At 42.6% G+C, this 17793-nt stretch overlaps 1 protein-coding gene across 1 annotated transcript in view; it reads right to left on the reverse strand.

Annotated features, from left to right (window-relative positions):
- Nucleotides 1–3447: 3447 nt before the first annotated feature.
- The window catches only part of Syt9 (synaptotagmin 9), a 143589-nt gene continuing 129243 nt past the window's right edge, over nt 3448–17793 (reverse strand). The window contains exons 4-7 of the mRNA XM_035441624.1: nt 14038–14158; nt 11960–12131; nt 9794–9923; nt 3448–3507 (exon numbers count right to left, since the gene is read on the reverse strand). Of these exons, the coding sequence (XP_035297515.1) occupies nt 3448–3507; nt 9794–9923; nt 11960–12131; nt 14038–14158 (483 nt within the window). The remainder of the gene's footprint in view (nt 3508–9793; nt 9924–11959; nt 12132–14037; nt 14159–17793) is intronic.

A 17793-nucleotide genomic window follows, 5' to 3' on the forward strand; every position in this document is an offset into this window, starting at 1 on the left:
TGGGGAAGTTATATATCTGTGCTTGGGGGCTTGAGAGAATTATTGGCCTAAAACTGTAAGAGGAACATCTTCCAGACTGAGTAGTCCTCAAATAGTCCCATGTGATCCAAAACTCCTTTTTTCCCCCTATTATTCCCTCTCTTACTTTTCAAGCAGCTCCTCCGACAGCAGCAACTGGAGCTAAAAGTGATTTTCCTGTAACAAGGAGAGACTTTCTCAAGGTCTTTGCTGTTAACTCTTTTTATGCCCACTGCTGTATGGAAGAAGCAAAAAAGCTGGGAGCTGATGCAATGTTTCGCCAGGGATAAGGACTTAGATTCTGTCTTACTCAAACAGAGAACTGATGTCAGTGTGTTTAATTTTTCTTTGTTTCTTTGATAGTATAGGGCTTCATTCAGTTGTAATTTCTTTCTCTTTACTGATGAGATTTCTATATAGGTAAGCCTGAAGTCACATATGTTGGTTTAATATGTAAAAAATAACAAATTCCACATTATTTGTAAATAGCAACATAAGAGCCATTGGCTTTAATCCTGGAAGTGAATATTCTGCAACCTTTATGAATACAGAATTTAAAATGTACTTGAAAGATCAAATTCTACAGCCTCAACCAGAAACCCAGGTATGGTGATATCACCCTGAAGGCTCAAGGGGGAAAGAGAGGGCCTGTTCTCCTATGGCTATGCTTCATGCTTTGGGATCCTGTGATGCAATTTCCATAGCCAAGGGGCCTTGATTGTCAACTCATTCCTGGACCTTGTGTACTAAAGTGAGAAGCACTTACATACAGTTCAATTCTATCACCCGAGTGACCCAGCCTGATAGGCCAGGATCCTCTATGCAAGACCCTACACCAGTCCTTAAAGTTTGCAGTGAGGAGTTCTTCTATCCCCTTCTGGGACATCAGTTCCACTAGAGGGAGGCTTACTCATCACCCCTGCACAGAAGGTTCTAGAGCTGGGATACAAAAAATGATGCCCAGTACCATGCTGATGAATTCTGAGTGTCTATCTAGGGCAATTTCATTTTCCCTTACCAAGGAGGTATTGCCTGAACCAAGTCATCTTTGTTTCTTAATGTGACTGTGAACAAAGATAATATGGAGGGACCCTTGGTCTTCTGGGCTTCAAAGTACCTTAGACTAGATCATCTATAAGCTGCAGAAATTTACTACCCACAGTTCTGGAGACTATGAAGTCCAAGGTGAAGGCACCAGTGCTCTGATATCTGGTGAGGGCTAGCTCTAAGCCTTCACAGGCCACACCCTTCTTTCTGTGCACTTATGTGGTATGTTTCCATTTTAAGTGCCTAGTTCTACCCACTGGGGCAGAGACTCCTCACCTATCATTCCCTAACATTTAATACTACTTCATTGGCAAAGAAACAAGATTTCTTTCTTTTTAAAAAACATTCAGCCCATCACCGAGATAAAATATAGATAAGGCCCAGAGAAAAACACAAACAGATGTGGATTTCATTGGATCCAAATTTCCATGTCCCCTGCAGAGACTTCATTAAGCATTAATAACAGGAAGAAAAATCCAGAATGTTTACATTTTACAATTTGTAGTCAGTCTTAATCTTTTTGGATGGCATTTACTTGCTTGATTGGTTTTATGACCTTTCTCTAATCAACTGTCAATCTGAACATTTATTTATCAATATTAAAGTACCTAATCAGGTGACATTCAGATCCTCAGCCACACAAAGCAAAACTACTTTGATGTTTCCTGTCTCATACAGAAAACTTGTTTTGGACAGTCAGAGTATGATTCACCATTGTACTTGCAATTTGAGATTTTTTTTTAATGTAATTGTCAACAATTTGTGAAGTTTTCATAGTTTTGAGAAAAGTCCCCTTTAAGATTTTCAATTATAAATGTTATCACATATCATGTCCCCAACTATACTTAAAATGGGTGAAAGGTGTTATTCTACTATTTCTGACTGCCAACTTTCAACACACAGCAGGGATTTATTAAAAATCAGTGATAGGAGTAAAATCCAAAATTACTAAAGGTACTAATGTTAAATTATTTTCAAGTTTTAGTTATTTGTATTTATTTATTTATTTATTTATTTATTTTTTTTTTTGTGTGTGTGTGTGTCTGTGTGTCTGTGTGTGTGTACACGCATATGAAGTGCATAGGGAGTGTGCATGTACCACAGCATGCGTGTGGAGGTGAGAAGACCACTTGCAGGAGTTTGGTCCTCTCTTCTGAGGGTTGAGTCCTGGGAATTAAACTTAGGTCATCAAGCTTGGTAGCATGTGTCTTTCCCAGCTAAGCATCTTGCTGGCTCAATATTCACTTTCATTTTAAATCAATTGAAATATGGGGGCAGAGATGGAGAAATATGGGCACATGACTGAGATGAGAAACTGTCTTTTCAACACAGGGAACAATCCTAAATGAAGAACTTTCTGTAGGTCCTTCAGTTCCAAGTATGAATTGAATTCTCCCTGAAAAGTATCACATAGAAACAAAAGGAAAACAGGTTTTTTTTTTTAACTGTAAACAACATTCATGTATCCTGAGAGTGGGATGTCTTTCTTTTAGTTATGTTGGTGTCAACATGCAAGCTGTTTCTTGCACATTAATAATTGTTTCTTTAGGAAAGTTTTGTAGAGAGTTTAACATGTGCCAAGTGTTCTTGCACACTGTTACACTATATCCCACCATTAAAAAGCAGTTTATTTTTTAGTTCAAGAAATTTCAAAAGCAGGTCTTTCCTACTATCAAAAAAAAATACCTTTCTTTTCCTCTTCTTCATCTCCAGAGATGTTGCATCAAGGAATGCCTTTGTACAAAATTGGTACAGAATTATTTTCCTTGTGAGAAAAGCCAACTCGAGGGCTAGTGTTCTTGTCATTTCCCATATAGCTCTCACTCAGGGTACTGCTACTGGCCTCCAGGGTGTCTGTGTGTTACCTCTTTCTTATGAACCCAGCCAGCCATATCAGTTCATGGGGAGCCCCATGCTTTACTAAGGACTCTCAGTTGTACTGAATATTATCTTAGTTGTACTCAAAATGCAAAGCCATGGTGATTGGCTAATTAATGGGGAGGGTAGAGGGAAATGATCTTTATTCATGTACTTCTTCTAAACAGAGAAGTAACCAAAGCTTTAGCACCTAAGAATCAGCTCCATTTAAACACCTGTTACAGAGTCACTCTCAGAAACTTTTACACCTTGTCTGTTTCTACTTTGGATTCCACTGGATGGAGATTCTGCAGTTACAGCACAAAGGGAATCCAGTTGATTCTACTATACAGCTCATTTAATTTTTCCCTACACTCATCAGCTATAACTCACTATCTATGTAAACAGGGTTGGTTTTTCATTGTTTATGAATAATGTCCTATGCACTGAATTAATGCAAAATGAAGGGAGATAACATAGTCAACAACTCATAGAAAAAGTCTTAGAGATGGGCTGCGTTGACTTCTAATCTCTAAACATTTCCTTAAAACCTTCAGGGGACACCTTGGCATATGGGTCATAATCCTTAGGTGAAGAAGAATAATACTATGTTAGAAGGGGAGTTTCTAGAGAACCTTTAGCAGAGTCCCATGAACACACAGAGTGACCCATCAGTATGTACTTCACACATTAACAACAAAAATTTTATTGGGCACTGGTTAGATACCAGCTGTGGAGCTGCATTTCTCATAGCTTAACTTGGGGTATGCAGTGAAGCCATTCCAAGTCCCAGAGCAAGAAAGTCTGGGAGCAGAGAGAAGTGATTCTGGTTCACCCCAAATTTGAAACCATATGTTCAGATGGACTGAAGGAAGAACTAAGTGCAATCATGGGCCCTGGATTAACAGGAGCTACAGGGAAGAGGGAGAAGAAGGTATGTATCTGTACAGGCCTGTGATGGCACCCAGGCTCCCATAGCTCCATGCATCCTTTCCAATGACATCCTTCCTTGAAAACTGCTCTCATTGCCTTCCTCTGTTGTGAATAGCAACTTTCCCAGATGATTTAAGTCTCTTGCACCTTTGTGAAACAGCACAATTACTCTGTTGACTTTCCTTGTCTTGTCAGTACCTTACTCAAGAACTATACTCCCTACACTGTTGGGTTACGAGTTACATTTCTTTGACCCAGTCTGGGAGATCAGATGTTTTATCCTGGGAATGTGTAGATTGAAGACTTCTGTTGAGCACTAGATAGAAAATATCTAGAGATGCTTTAAAGGGGGACATTGGTGTAACTCTAAGGTGAGACTTGGTGACTGATGTATGCTTTAGGTTCTTCAAAATTTATAGTCTTACTGAGCCAGAGGAAGACAAATGATAGGGGATATCTTTCTGTGTGCTGTGAATATGCGTTTCTCTTACTGGTTAATGAATAAAGCTGTTTTGGCCAATGGACAGGCAAGATGTAGCCAGGAAGGAAGTATATGTGGGGCTGCCAGACTAGAAGAATTCAGGGAAGAGGAACTCAGAGAATGAGTTGCCAGGGAGATGCCATGTAGTTGCCAAGGAAGAAAGAGGCTTGGGCATTCTCTGGTAAACCAAGACCACATGGAGATACATATATTAATATAAATGGGTTAATAATTAAGAGAGAGCTAGCCAATAAGAAGCCCCAGACATCAGCCAAACAATTTATAATTAGCATAAACCTCTGTGTGTTTACTTGGGACTAAAGGGCTGCAGGACTGGGTGGAACAGAAATGTCTGTTCAGAGAAAAAGCTGAACTCTGATCATTACAGGATTGTAATTGTCCTGGGGAAAGGGTGTAGCAGGCTTAATCAGGTGATCTCAGCAGCTAGCCATGCTGGCATAAATCTTTTCTGGCCTGATGTACTTGTCTGTACAAAGTCTAAGCAATAGGGCAGGGAGATGAATCCACACAGAGTACCCTAGTATAGGATTATTTATATATATAATTATATAAATATATGTATTATAATAATATAAATGAGGCTATTTTACACCCTATGAATCAACATAAAATTTTCACTATATGTTTTATTGGCTTATCTGTCATTATCATTTTAGAAAAATAAGCATAATTCCATCAGATGTCATCTGCATCTAGTTTCTTATAATTCCAAGTCTTAATGAAGACATTATATAGCACTTTACAGGGAAGCCATGAAAAACATAGAACTATTGCCTGCTAATCTCTGGAAACTCTGGATGCAGGTCAACCTGACTGTCAGGAGGGTGAGAAAGGGGTGAGGATGTGACCAGATCAACACCATCTTATCTTGGATGCACAGAGGAAGATGCTATGTTAAGGGAGCCCTTAGTACTCTGTCATCTTCTGCAGTCCCAGGGAAGTGCCTTTCTTACCTTCAAGCCCCAGGAGAACTGCTCTGGGAAGTTTACCCAGTTTTCTGAGCTGATGAAATTATGAAGAGTAAAGGGGGAGTGTTGGCTGACCTTTGGGTGTGCAGAGAAGCCATGCGGAGTCCCAGAGAGAGAGATGGATTTTGAACTCATTGGTTCTGTAGATTCCATCTGCTATCTGCCCTGGCAATGTCAGGGTATATTGGATATAGCCCTGATTAGATGGCTTGATCTCTACAGGAACTGGGTTCATTTCTAACCTAGTCCCTTGGTCCCTAGCAGCATGGAGTTTCTGTCAGGTCAACCTCTTTTCACACTAAATCCAAACTCATGCTCACTTTTATTCCTTCTGCTCTGTGCACTTTTTGGTTTAAGAGAGCATAATAGCAGGTTATCTTTATAGTAGAGTTAAAGAGGAATAGGAAGTAGACCTTAAGTCTGTATACCAGAGCCAGGTGGTGGTGGCACACATCTTTAATCCCAGCTTGGGAGGCAGAGGCAGGTGGATCTCCGAGTTTAAGGCCAGACTAATCTACAGAGTAATTTCCAGAACAGCCAGGGCTACACATAGAAACCATGTCTTGAACATAAACAAAAAATCTATATATCCATGTCTAATCAAGTATTGAGTGAGCCACTCTTTTAACCTGGGATGATGCTCACTGGGGCTCCTAGCTGTCATCATGAAAAGCATCATGGTTATATTTCCTTATGTTACAGAGTCCCATGAAGACAGCAATCCATCAGAATATATGATACACAATAAAGAGAACTTTACTAAGCACTGGTTAGGTGCCAGCCATGGAACTGCATTCTCATAGATTAACTTGATCTGTGCTGGGGATACAGCTCAGTGTGTAGAGTACTTGCTCAGAAGAAAAATACCAAGGTTCAATCCCCAGAACTGTGTAAAATAGTTGTAGTGGTGTATGCCTACAGTATCAGCACCGATGAGGTGCAAGGGGATTAGAAGTTCAAGGTCGCCTTTGACTACATAACAAGCTTAAGGCTAACACTGGCTACATGAAAACCCACCTCAACCATTCCACCCCTTAAAAAAATGAATCTTTACAATGACCCTTAGAGACAGGCATTATGGCAACTTTACAGATGAGAAAAATCAAAGATGAAGAACAATCAACCAGCACGTGGCTGCACAGCAGTGTGAATCTAGGTCCATCCTGCTCCAGCACACATACTTCCCAGACCTGCCTGTGACTGCCTCCTTCCATACATTGGCTGACAAAGCACAGTCCATCTCCCACCTTCTTTAATCTCATCTGGTACCAGTGCCCTAATTTTGCCAGCTGCATGTTTATTTTTAAAAGAGAAGGCAGCATTCCCCCTCTGGAGATGGATTTAGAGTTCAAGACATGACTTCAAAGACAGGCAAGAGGCCACGGAGAAGGAGCAGCCTCACTTGCCTTTCATATCAGGGACATAGGCATTTCATTTCCTTAGTTCCACTGCAACCATTGAGAAACCACCAGCCACTGTACAAATGATTCCCAAGTTTTATTACTTTAACCCCCAAGATGTTTACTTCTCACTTACATAACTGTTGAACACAGACTTGCAAAAAGCTGGGCGCTAAAGATTTAAGGAGCACCACCCAGGGACCTGAATTGCATAACATTCTTCCCTCTGAGGTGGAGGAAACCTCCACCGTGCCTCCTAGCCCACACCTGGCATGCCACACCCCACCAAGGATAACTGTCTCCCAAGGCCACTGGTAAAAGTCAAGGCTCATCTCTCAGTCCCTGTGGACCTTACTCCTTTCTCAACTCTTGTCACAGAGCCTTGACATTTCTGACCACAAAGGAGAATTGAAGTCAGAAGTGACGTCTAAGGGTACAGGAGGTAGATTGCAATGGGTCTCATTGCCACTCATCAATGGTATCCATGGGCAATTTACTAAGCCCACATATGGGGTCCTCTGAGAATTCCACCAGGAGCTGAGCAAATGAGGCATAGTTCCCTTGGTTCTTTCTCAAGTGGCTTGCAGGTCTTGATGTCTCCCATAGGGATTAATTTTGATGCCAGAAAAGAGAGGTTTAGCTTCTATAGCCCAGGGCAGAGACAAACTCAGGGCCTGTAAATTACAGGATCCTACTCTATCACTGAATATAACTACTACCCTTCATGCTTGGAGTCTCACCATTCCCTCAAAGGAGGCAACCCCTTGTCTGCAGACCTGGGATGGAGCCTTTCTTCCTTTCTAGGTGCCTGTATGTTTACTCCATCACAACTGCCTGTCAAGAGCAGAGGTACCCACACTGGGCAGTGCTCTCTTTTGCTCTCAGGATGTCTATGTGGTGAGAAGCTGACTATACTAGGAAAAAAGAGGAAAGTTCTCTGCCTGGAACCCACATGCCTTTGGTCAATGACCCTGCTTGCTTCCTGGTGTTCCCATCCCCAGGAGCTCTAGTCTCCTGCAAGCTCAATGAGCACCTCTCCTATGTATCCTGGTAGCCCATTCTCTGGGGACAAAACTTATGGCTACACATTTATTTTAATGACTCATACTCCACTACCTCTCTTGGGCCAGTGAGATGGCTCAGTGGGTTAAGGTACTTGTTTCCAATTTTGAGAACCCCAAATCCATCTCTGGGGCTCACCTGGCAGAAGGAGCAAACTGACTACCAAAGCTGTTCTCTGGTCTCCACATTTGCCTCTACATGAACAACACCAACAAGTAAATGAACATATACATTTATTTTTAAAAAGCTTCTGTTTTGCAGTGTCTATAAGAGCTAAAGAGAAAGTGGCCTCCTCACCGTCCCTGGGGAGTGGATGGGGGATGGGATGGGGGGTTAATGGGGGGCATGAGAGGTTGGGAGGGAGAGGGAAATGGGATTGATATGTAAAATAAGATTGTTTGTAATTTAAATTATATATATATAAAAGAAAGTGGCCTCTCACTCACATGGGTGCTTCATGTGTCTATATCATATGGGATCCTCAGAAATGCTGCTCAATCAAAACTAGCTTTGGGAGAATACCCAAATAAAAGAGTCAATAAGCAAAGATAAACAGAAGAACAAGTGAGAAGTGACAGGGAAGTGCGTGGATGAGGGGAAAGTAGTAGGATGATGGCCTGTATACATTCTTCCTTTCTTTGAAAATAAAAACCTACTTCTTAGTTAGACACATAATAAAAAGAATATATTTATTGCCCTTCTCTGAAACTGGACATGTCCAAAGCCTTGTGACTAAATCACACATGAGAAGCAGTGTCTTGGGAGACCTCAAAGTGAACCCTGAAAGAAGCACTGTGTGTTCTTTTGACCCTTGCCTTGTTCCACATTTTTGTGGCATGAAAGAGATAATGTGTTTGAGTTTGGCAGTCACATTGCATAATGAGGTAACTTCTGGGACAGTTAAGGAGAAAGGTGGGAGAAGTCTAAGCTTCTGTTGACCATGGTGCCACACCCTACACTGTCTTCTTCTTCTTCTTCTTTTTTTTTTTTTTGGATTTGCTGTATGTAAAAAAAGAGAAAAATTCCCTTTACACAGGTTGTTGTTTTCTGCTTTGTTATTTTTATTAAATTCACCCAGCAGCTGGTGGAAGTAGAAGAAGAAGACACCCACAGCTAAACACTGAACTGAACTGGAATCCAGTTGCAGAGAAGGAGGAGAGATGAGCAAACGGGTCAAAACTGGGCTGGTGAAACCCACAGAAACAGCTGACCTGAACAAGGGTGAGCTCTTGGCCCCCAGACTGATAACTGGGAAACCAGCATGGGACTGATCCAGACCCCATGAATGTGGGTGTCAGTGAGGAGACCTCGGAAATCTACGGGTCCTCCTGTACTTATCCCTAGCATAGGCATAGACTTTAGGAGCCCATTCCACATAAAGGGATACTCCCTGAGCCAAGACACATGGGGGTGGGCCTATGCCCTATGCCAAAGGATATGACAGACTCTGAAGACCCCCTATGGAAGGCCTTACCCTCCCTGGGGAGCAGAAAGGGTATGGGATAGGTAGGGTGTTAGTTGGGGGTGGGGCAGGGGAGGAGGGGAGGCAGAGGTAACTGGGATTGACGTGTAAAACAATCTTGTTTCTAATTTAAATAAAAAATGGAGAGAAGAAAAAAAAACTAAAAACAAAACAAAACAAAAAAACCTGAACCTGATGCTAACCAACAGAAGACTTGCACACTAGGGTCAGAGGCAGTCCTAAAACTCATAGTTCCCTCTCTGTCTCATGCAGATGCCCTCTGAATGCCAGCCCAAAGTTGTAACATGGAGTCAGAGAATCCTGATCCTTTTAAAAGTTATTAAAAACGAGGGATGATCCCTGATCCAAACATTCTACACTGGTGGAAAGAATATACTGGACCTTAGATTTTATGCAAGTCCCAATAGTCCTGGGAAATGTCACCAGGGACAGTGCTGGTGATAGAAGAGCCTGGCACATTCATGCTGTTAACAGCAGCACAGCATTTAATCCACAGAGTAGAACATGTGGCAGTAGGTCTTACCTCCATCAGAGAGTGCCAGTGTGCAATGGGCTTCCGAGGATATGACAGCATCTCACTCCAGTGGTCTCTGCCCAGCCGCTCAGCTTCGTTGCCTACATGACACACGCCAATGACCTCATTGTGACCTACACTGTGAAAATGGGCCACAATAGTTTTTTCTTAAAATTTTGGCATGTGGAAGCAAAAGCAACAACTCAAATGAATGGAGGAAATTCAGAAGTAGTAAACTATTTTTCTTAAAATAAAAACTACAGTCCAGGCTAAACAGCAGAAAGACTTAGGGTTTAATACTGTATCCAACTCCCTAACACTGACATGGGTTCATTTGGTCCTGAGAACCTTTGCCCAAAGAATTCCCTGATGTGTGCTAATGATAGCACTTCTGGGTCTGGAGGCTAAGCCGGCTTCCAGATATATGGAATGGAAAGGAAGCCCTTAGGAATAAGTGTGTGATGTAACACCCACTCAAATTTCCACAAGAGGCAACCAAGGATGGCCAGGGAGAGCCCAGTGAGGAGAGCTACTGGGTGCTTCAATAGAGACCACTACCGCCATCCTTTCCACATCTTTCTTTCTGCATTCCACTTTGTTTCTCTGAGCCAACTTGAGTTCTCAACTGTGAAAGGCACCCAGCTCCTTCAACTTAGGGCTAACAGCCTAAAACTTTTTGTGAGTAAGTCTTGCTTTGAGTCATTTTACATTTTCCTCAACAATAATAATAAATAGTCCCTTGAAATAATTATTAAGTATGTGGCCCATTCTTTGGCTCTTTGGGGTGAGTTCTTTTTTCCTCTTAGAAAAGATGAGTGGTTTCTATTCTGTTTGTGTGGGGAGAAGGAGAAGGGATGAGGATGTTGTGTTTGGGATATTTAAGTCTGTGCTCATTAAAATCAAATGCATGCAGAGGCCCTGTGGATACTGCCATGGGTTTTTCCAGGCCAGATTCATGAGTTTACTGATAATTAAATTGAGGCAGAGATCATATAATCAGATTTGTTGATGCAGGAGCCTTGGCAATTGCTTGGGAAGTGCTAGCCCAGCCTCCCACAACTGGTGAACAGCATCCCCTCTTGGGAACTGGCACTATGGTGTCGTGTGTGTCCAGAAAAAGACAGGACAAGGTCTGTGCCCAGGATGGGCTGTCACACTCATGGGCAACTGTGTCAGAAGACAAAACATGCTTTGTGTAGGGATCTATTGGAAAAGCACTGAGGTCACTGGTACCGCTATGCTGACATTTCAGAGGTAGATGGAAAAAATTTTAGGTACAAATAATATTTGTGAGATATTAGAAGCCAGACTGATTTTTTTCTTTTATAATTGTGCCCAGACCACGTGGGAGGTTTCTAATTAAAAAGAGACTTTGCATTTCAGTCTAATGACTGGTTTAACATGTATAATTCCCCGTTGGTACTTCCTTTGCATATTAAAATGACTGTTTTTCAAATCTGTCCTTTAAATACACAATTGGCTACAATGCAGGTTATAAATATCTTCTCTGTGCTGTATTAATTAAAAAGTCTAGCATCTTATACATTTTAATGTACCCTGTCATCTATACTGATCCTAGCATTTTCAAGAGAACATTTCTGTGTTTGCTTTCAGACTTAAGTGGATGGAAATGATCTTTATTAAACACAGTGCAAGAAGGAAAAAAAAAAGATTGAAGTTATATATTTAGAAACATTCATGGTGTGGCTAAAGTAATCATCCTGTGTTTTGAATAGAAGCTTTCCACTAAAGGAGTCAGGCTGCTCAACGGAAAACAAGGCCTGTGGGGCCTGTGTTTGACACATAGGGACACCAGGAAGTGTGCAGAAACGGGAATGGAAAGAAGTGTGACAGTGGGACGTGGGAGGGTGGAGGAGAAAGATAAGGAGAGGGGAAGGAGAGATGAGGGTATTGGAAGTACTGAAGTGAAAGGGCTCCATAGCATGGTTTGGACAATGTGACTCCCTGTCAGCCTGTCTTCCACTGGCTTCCCCTTTGGTCACTCTGTGTCAGATGAGCATATGGCTGCTCCCTGATCTGCCCACCCTGCCCAGAAAACAGTGAGACTGTACAGAGAGAGAGAGAGAGACAGAGAGAGAGAGAGAGAGAGAGAGAGAGAGAGAGAGAGAGAGAGAGAGAGAGAGAGAAAGAGAGAGAGAGCTCATGGCATCTCACCGGTCATAGTCCATGACAGCTATGGATAGGTGAATCTGGTCGATGCTTTCAGGAGGGACATCAAAGACTATGGCTTCATTGTAAACAGGATTAAGCGTGTTCCTCTTGGTGGATGTTTTCCTTTTCTTTAGTCGCCGGCCATCACACATCAGTGAGACTTTCACGTAGGGATCTGCATAGACATGAGAACAGGGCACTGTGAGGACAAATGCAGATGCTGGAGGGGTGGGGTGTGACCAATGGAGGAAGACCTCCTTCCTCTGTCTGGAGACTAGAGTTTGAGGATTTTAATTCATGTGATATGTGATGTGGGCAGCAACTGCTTAGAATGATTAAGTCATTCATTCAAGAAAAAATACAGGACACTGTCTCCTCAAAATTCATGAAATTTAAAAATAGGGTGAAAACATCTGTTGCCAAATTAGAAAATATTCCAACCATAATTTAGGACCTGTCTGTCTGCAAAAGGAAGAGAAACAGAGACATTTCCCAGGAGTGGGAGATAGGACTCAGCACCCTGACTCTGGGCCACCCATGGAGATTGGGCTGCTAAGAAGGGGATGTTTCTCTCTCTACGTGCTCTGAATTTCTGGAGAATGGGACAGTCTGTCAGTGGATGGATGGCCTTAAGTCCTGGAAGCTCCTGGAAGTGTTTGCAAAGGGAGAAGCTGTTCATAAATCAGCAAGAGGGAGGACAGGGGACTGTTCACAGCATAACCATGGTAGAGGGACAGGTGTGACCAGGCTGACTGTGTTCTGGTGGGGGCACTTCTGGTCCTACTAGCCCCTCACTACTATGAAGCTCAAAAGGCAGGCCTGTATCTCTTTGCCTCACCAATTTGCCCTCACTCCTCATCCCTTCTGGAAGGGATGTATCCCATTTTGTTGTTGTTTTCCTTTTTTTTTTTTTTTCTTACTTAGAAACAGCTTGGAGTGTGGAACATAGAATGTGTCAACATCTTGGAGTAGACATCAGTCAGTAACAACCTGGCCATGTAAGCATGAGACTTGAGTTAAATCCTATCTTCCATTAGCACACCTGGACGTGGTGGGTGACATGCACTTGTAATCCCAGTGCATGAGAAGCAGAAGAGCATCCCTGGTGTTTACCATCCAGTCACAGCCTATCCAGTGAGCTCAGGTCTCAATGAGAGAACCTTTCTTAAAAATCAGAGTCAAGGATGACATTTCCTTCAAGATGTTGATATATTTTATGTTCTATACTCCAGGATGTTTTTAAGCAAGAAAAAAAAAAGATACAGCTCATCTGGTTTAAAGTACCTTCTGGAAGGGGTGAGAAGTCAGGGTGGCATGTGGTTAGGCAGAGAGATATCGGACAGTAGTGATTGGCTAGTGGGGGAATGACTCCTGGGGAGTGACACATGAGGTTGACCTCTGGTCTTTATATGTACACACACACACACACACACACACACCAGCAATAACAAAAGAATACATTACATCTCAGGCCATTACATCTCAGGCTCTTTGAGCTCAGTCAGTCTGTGTACCAGTGGTCTGTGTATTAGTGACCACTTGGCCAAGACTGGTATGAATGAGAATAGTATGTACTGTGTATTGAGACATTTTGTGTCAGGGTTTACAATTAAAAGGTAAATAAATGCTTGGTTCACTGAAAGAAAAAAAAAAAAAACTTTTATAAGGATTCAGAATTGTCTCCAGTCTTCAATGAGCTCAAGAGAGTGAAGTCTGAGGAAAGGACTTATTGGGTAGCACCAGTTAGAATATGCAAACTGTGGGTTGAATCCCAATTATGGGAAGGGAAAGGCTCAAGATTCAATTAACATCATGTAGTATCTTAATACACCACATCATATACATTAACTCAGTTCATCATACAACAACTCAATGGGTCAGACACTCATCTTACTCTTACTTTACCCATGGGAATTTGAAGTCTAGAGTGGTTAAGAGACTTGTCCAAGGTCACACAGCATTTAGATTTGGTAGACATTGTGGTCAAACCTAGGCAACTTGGTTCCAGACCCAAGGTACCATAATAGGAGTTTCATAATATTCTGAATGAGACCCAGATGAGGACCTTAAGAATGCCCCACCTGATGCTCCTGTTATGTCCATTGCCTTTAAATTCCTTGCTTTTATAATGGTGATGGTCAGCCTGCCAGCCGTTGGAAGATAGCAGAGTGAAAACATAAGCTCTCCAAGATCCACATTGTCCTGTTGAGAAAGCACAGACAGAAGCATTAAAAAGTATCCTCAGCCCATGTGCAGCCAGCAGCAGGGAGGTGTTAGAAAAGACACCTGTTCCTCTTCTTCAGCTTATGAGGTCCTAATGGCACACAGAAACTGCATCCCTGAACTTCCACATCGACACAGCTCAAATTTAAGATGGTAGAGCTGAAGAGGCTGTTCACAGGAAGCCACCATACACCCAGCCCACATGTACACTCTTTTTTTTTTTTTTTTTTTTTTTTTGGTTTTTTGAGACAGGGTTTCTCTGTGGCTTTGGAGGCTGTCCTGGAACTAGCTCTTGTAGACCAGGCTGGTCTCAAACTCACAGAGATCAGCCTGCCTTTGCCTCCCGAACGCTGGGATTAAAGGCATGTGCCACCAATGCCCGGCCACATGTACACTCTTATACACGTTCCCAGAGTCCAGAATGCAGCATTCCCAGATTGCGAAACCCCCCCCCCCCGCCCCCCATTGCTCTATTCACATGGCTGTTGCAATTCAGAGAGAGCTCTCAGCACAAAGTCAGGTAAAAAGGAGCTAACAGGGCTGTTCCCCCTAGCAGAGCTCAGGGACTTTTGTCTGCAACCTGCTGAGCTTCCTGTGGTCTTTCCAGCAGTTCACTCTAGCCCATATGCTTGCCCTCTCCACAGAACAGTCAAATGAGGCACATTTTCCCCACAATTCAGGCATAACCCAGTCTCCCCACATTCTACATTGCCATTTGTACCCTTAGTAGTGCAAACCACCTCTGTACATCAGTAGCATGTGGTTTGTTGGATCATGGAGTCTTCTAGCCCCTAATTAGCTTTGGACAAGGATACTGTTCCCACATAACTTGACACACTGGGACACAAACTGAGTCTTGCACAATACCCATGCAGGGAGAAAAGTTCAGAACCTAGACTTTAGGGAGCTTTGATGTCTGCTCCTTGAGGTGCCACTTAGTCACATCCCATTGTGAGTATATCTCAAGGAGTTCCATTCTCTCTACTGGGATCCTGGGGAAGACATCTCCTTGGGCAATGTACAGCCAATCCAAATAGGTCAGATGATATGAATCTCTGCCCTGCCCCTCCCCTCTTTTAAAGCCTTGGAGAGTATAACTAGGAAGAGTAAAAAAGCCAGTTCATTTAGTTTCAATCTCTGTGAGACACCTGAGGTTATAGATCTGGGTGTGCGTGTCTAATTAATACGGTTTCATACTGACAATGCTCCGGGGACTCGGGTTCTGGCCCTCAACATCCACAGCCTCCCCTCCCTTTCTGGATTCTTGGAGGATGCTTCTATTTTTAGAAGCACAGATTCAGCTTTGGAAGGTCACCTTGCCAACCTCCTGCCTTGACTGCTTCCACAGGAGGAGGAGGAGGTAAAGGATCTGTTTGGTAGCTAAGGCAGATGGATTGGTCTGTGTCTTCAAGCATCGCCTGGCTCATGCAAATAAATCACCTCACCTTGCAGCCCAAGCTGTCCTGGTTTCTGGAGCCTTGACCTCAAGGGACTTGGTGGCCAGACCTTTCCCTGTGGGAACAGGCTGGGGACCATTGCACAGGAGTGAGGTTTCACACACGGTAGGTTCTTGCTGCTGTGTGGTGCTGTGTTCTCTTCTATAGAAGCCTAACCCCCTCTTTGCTTGTCATACCCAAGTCCACTCCCATGTCCTTGATTTCTGGTCTTCCTTTCCACAGCACCTTGCTCTCTTATCCTACCCCATCTTGCCCACAGAATTCCAATTTGAAAAAGGAATCCTAGAACTGGCCAAAATCATGCCCATAAAGGCTCCATAGTCTATTCTCTCATCATGTATTTCCTGGGGGCTCACACTGTGTACCTCACTCTGAAAGATTTGCAATGTGAAACACACTCATTCTACTTTTGTCTCTCTAGGAGCATAGTTAAATGTGAAGTGTCAGATTCCTTCTATACTAAGTATGTGGTGGTATTCCCCCCTCACCCCCGCTATGAGTTCCATTCATAAATATTTCTATTGTAAGACTGTGTACTCATGATTTAAAAGGAAAAATAACAACAACCAAATTCTAAGACTAAAATCCATAACTGTATTTTTAAAAACATATAAGTTAAAGAAATAACTATCAAAGTGAACATACTTTTTTTAAATTTTTTTTCATTTATTTTACAAACCAACTGTGGTTCCCCTCCCCCCTCTCCTCCCATTACCTCCCCCTTCCTCCCCCACTTCCACTCCTCCTCAGTCTCCATTCAGACAGGGGCAGGCCTCCTCCCATGGGAGTCAACAAAGCATGGCCAAAAGGGAACATTCTTGATCTTCAAGTGATCTAAAAAGAAATTTTGTGTGTGTGGGATGTGACTCAGTTAGTATAGTGCTTGTCCAGCATGCAACAAATAAACCAGGGATAGTGGCATACTGCCAGCACTTGGGAAGCAGAGGCAGGAGGATCAGAAGTTCAAGGTTTTCCTTGGCTACATCAAAGTTCAAAGGCAGACTGGGCTACATGAGACTGCGAAGGAAGGAAGGAAGGAAGGAAGGAAGGAAGGAAGGAAGGAAGGAAGGAAGGAAGGCAGAAAGAAAGAAAGAAAAAGGAAGAAAGAAAGAAAGAAAGAAAGAAAGAAAAGGAAGAAATAAAGGAGGGAGGGAGGGAGGGGAAGAAGGCTACCCTGTAAAGCTTTTCTAAAATTTTACTCATAGAAGTACTTATGTATAAAATAATTAAATAAAAATAAAATGACACTGGAGTGATGGCTCAGTGGGTCAGAGTGATACTCTCACAACCTCCTGTGACTTCCACTCCAGAGGAACTGATGCTACTGGTACCTGCATTCACATGTACATATTGACATGCTTGCACAACACAGGACATTTAAGGTAAGTATTAAAAAGTAAAATGACAGTAAAATTTGAATACTGAAAGACTTAAGTAAAGCAATAAAATATCCCACCCCCTCCCCACCTCCTAAATATACAACCTATTGCCACTCTTCCACAGAGTAACACTGTGAATAATCATTAGGGCATGCATTAATTCATTCACTTAATTTTTTTTATTTTTTATGCATGTGTTTTGCCTGTGTGTATGGATGGGCACCATGTGTCTGGTGTCCACAGAAATCAGAAGAAAGGCAGCAGATCTCCTGGAACTAGAATTACAGGTAGTTGTGAACCACCATGTAGATGCTGGGAAGTGAACCTAGGTCTTCTCCAAGAGCAACAAGCGCTAATAACCATTGGGCAATCTTTCCATCTCCTTATTTCCTTATTCTTAGAACATCTTTTTTGGTTATAAGACCCCTAGGGTCTTGGGGATGAATCTGCAATAGTAACCCAGAGCCATCATCCCTTGAGGAGCCATGAGCTTCCCAGGCAGTGGGTCAGGAGACCCTGGCATCTGATGGTCATGTTGCTTTCTCACCATCATCTGATGCTGGTTTGGGATCAAGAACTGTGGATTTCTATGTCCATGAATCTTCCCTTAAATCAGTACTTCCCAATCAGAAGTGAATTTGCTCCTCAGAAGATATTTGACATAATCTGGAGTGACTTCTGACTGTCACTTTCAGGACTGGGATGTGTTACTGACATCTAACAGATAGATAGATAGATAGATAGATAGATAGATAGATAGATAGATAGATAGATAGAT

The sequence above is a fragment of the Cricetulus griseus genome, chromosome 3, assembly GCF_003668045.3.
Source record: "Cricetulus griseus strain 17A/GY chromosome 3, alternate assembly CriGri-PICRH-1.0, whole genome shotgun sequence".
Lineage (NCBI taxonomy): Eukaryota > Metazoa > Chordata > Mammalia > Rodentia > Cricetidae > Cricetulus > Cricetulus griseus.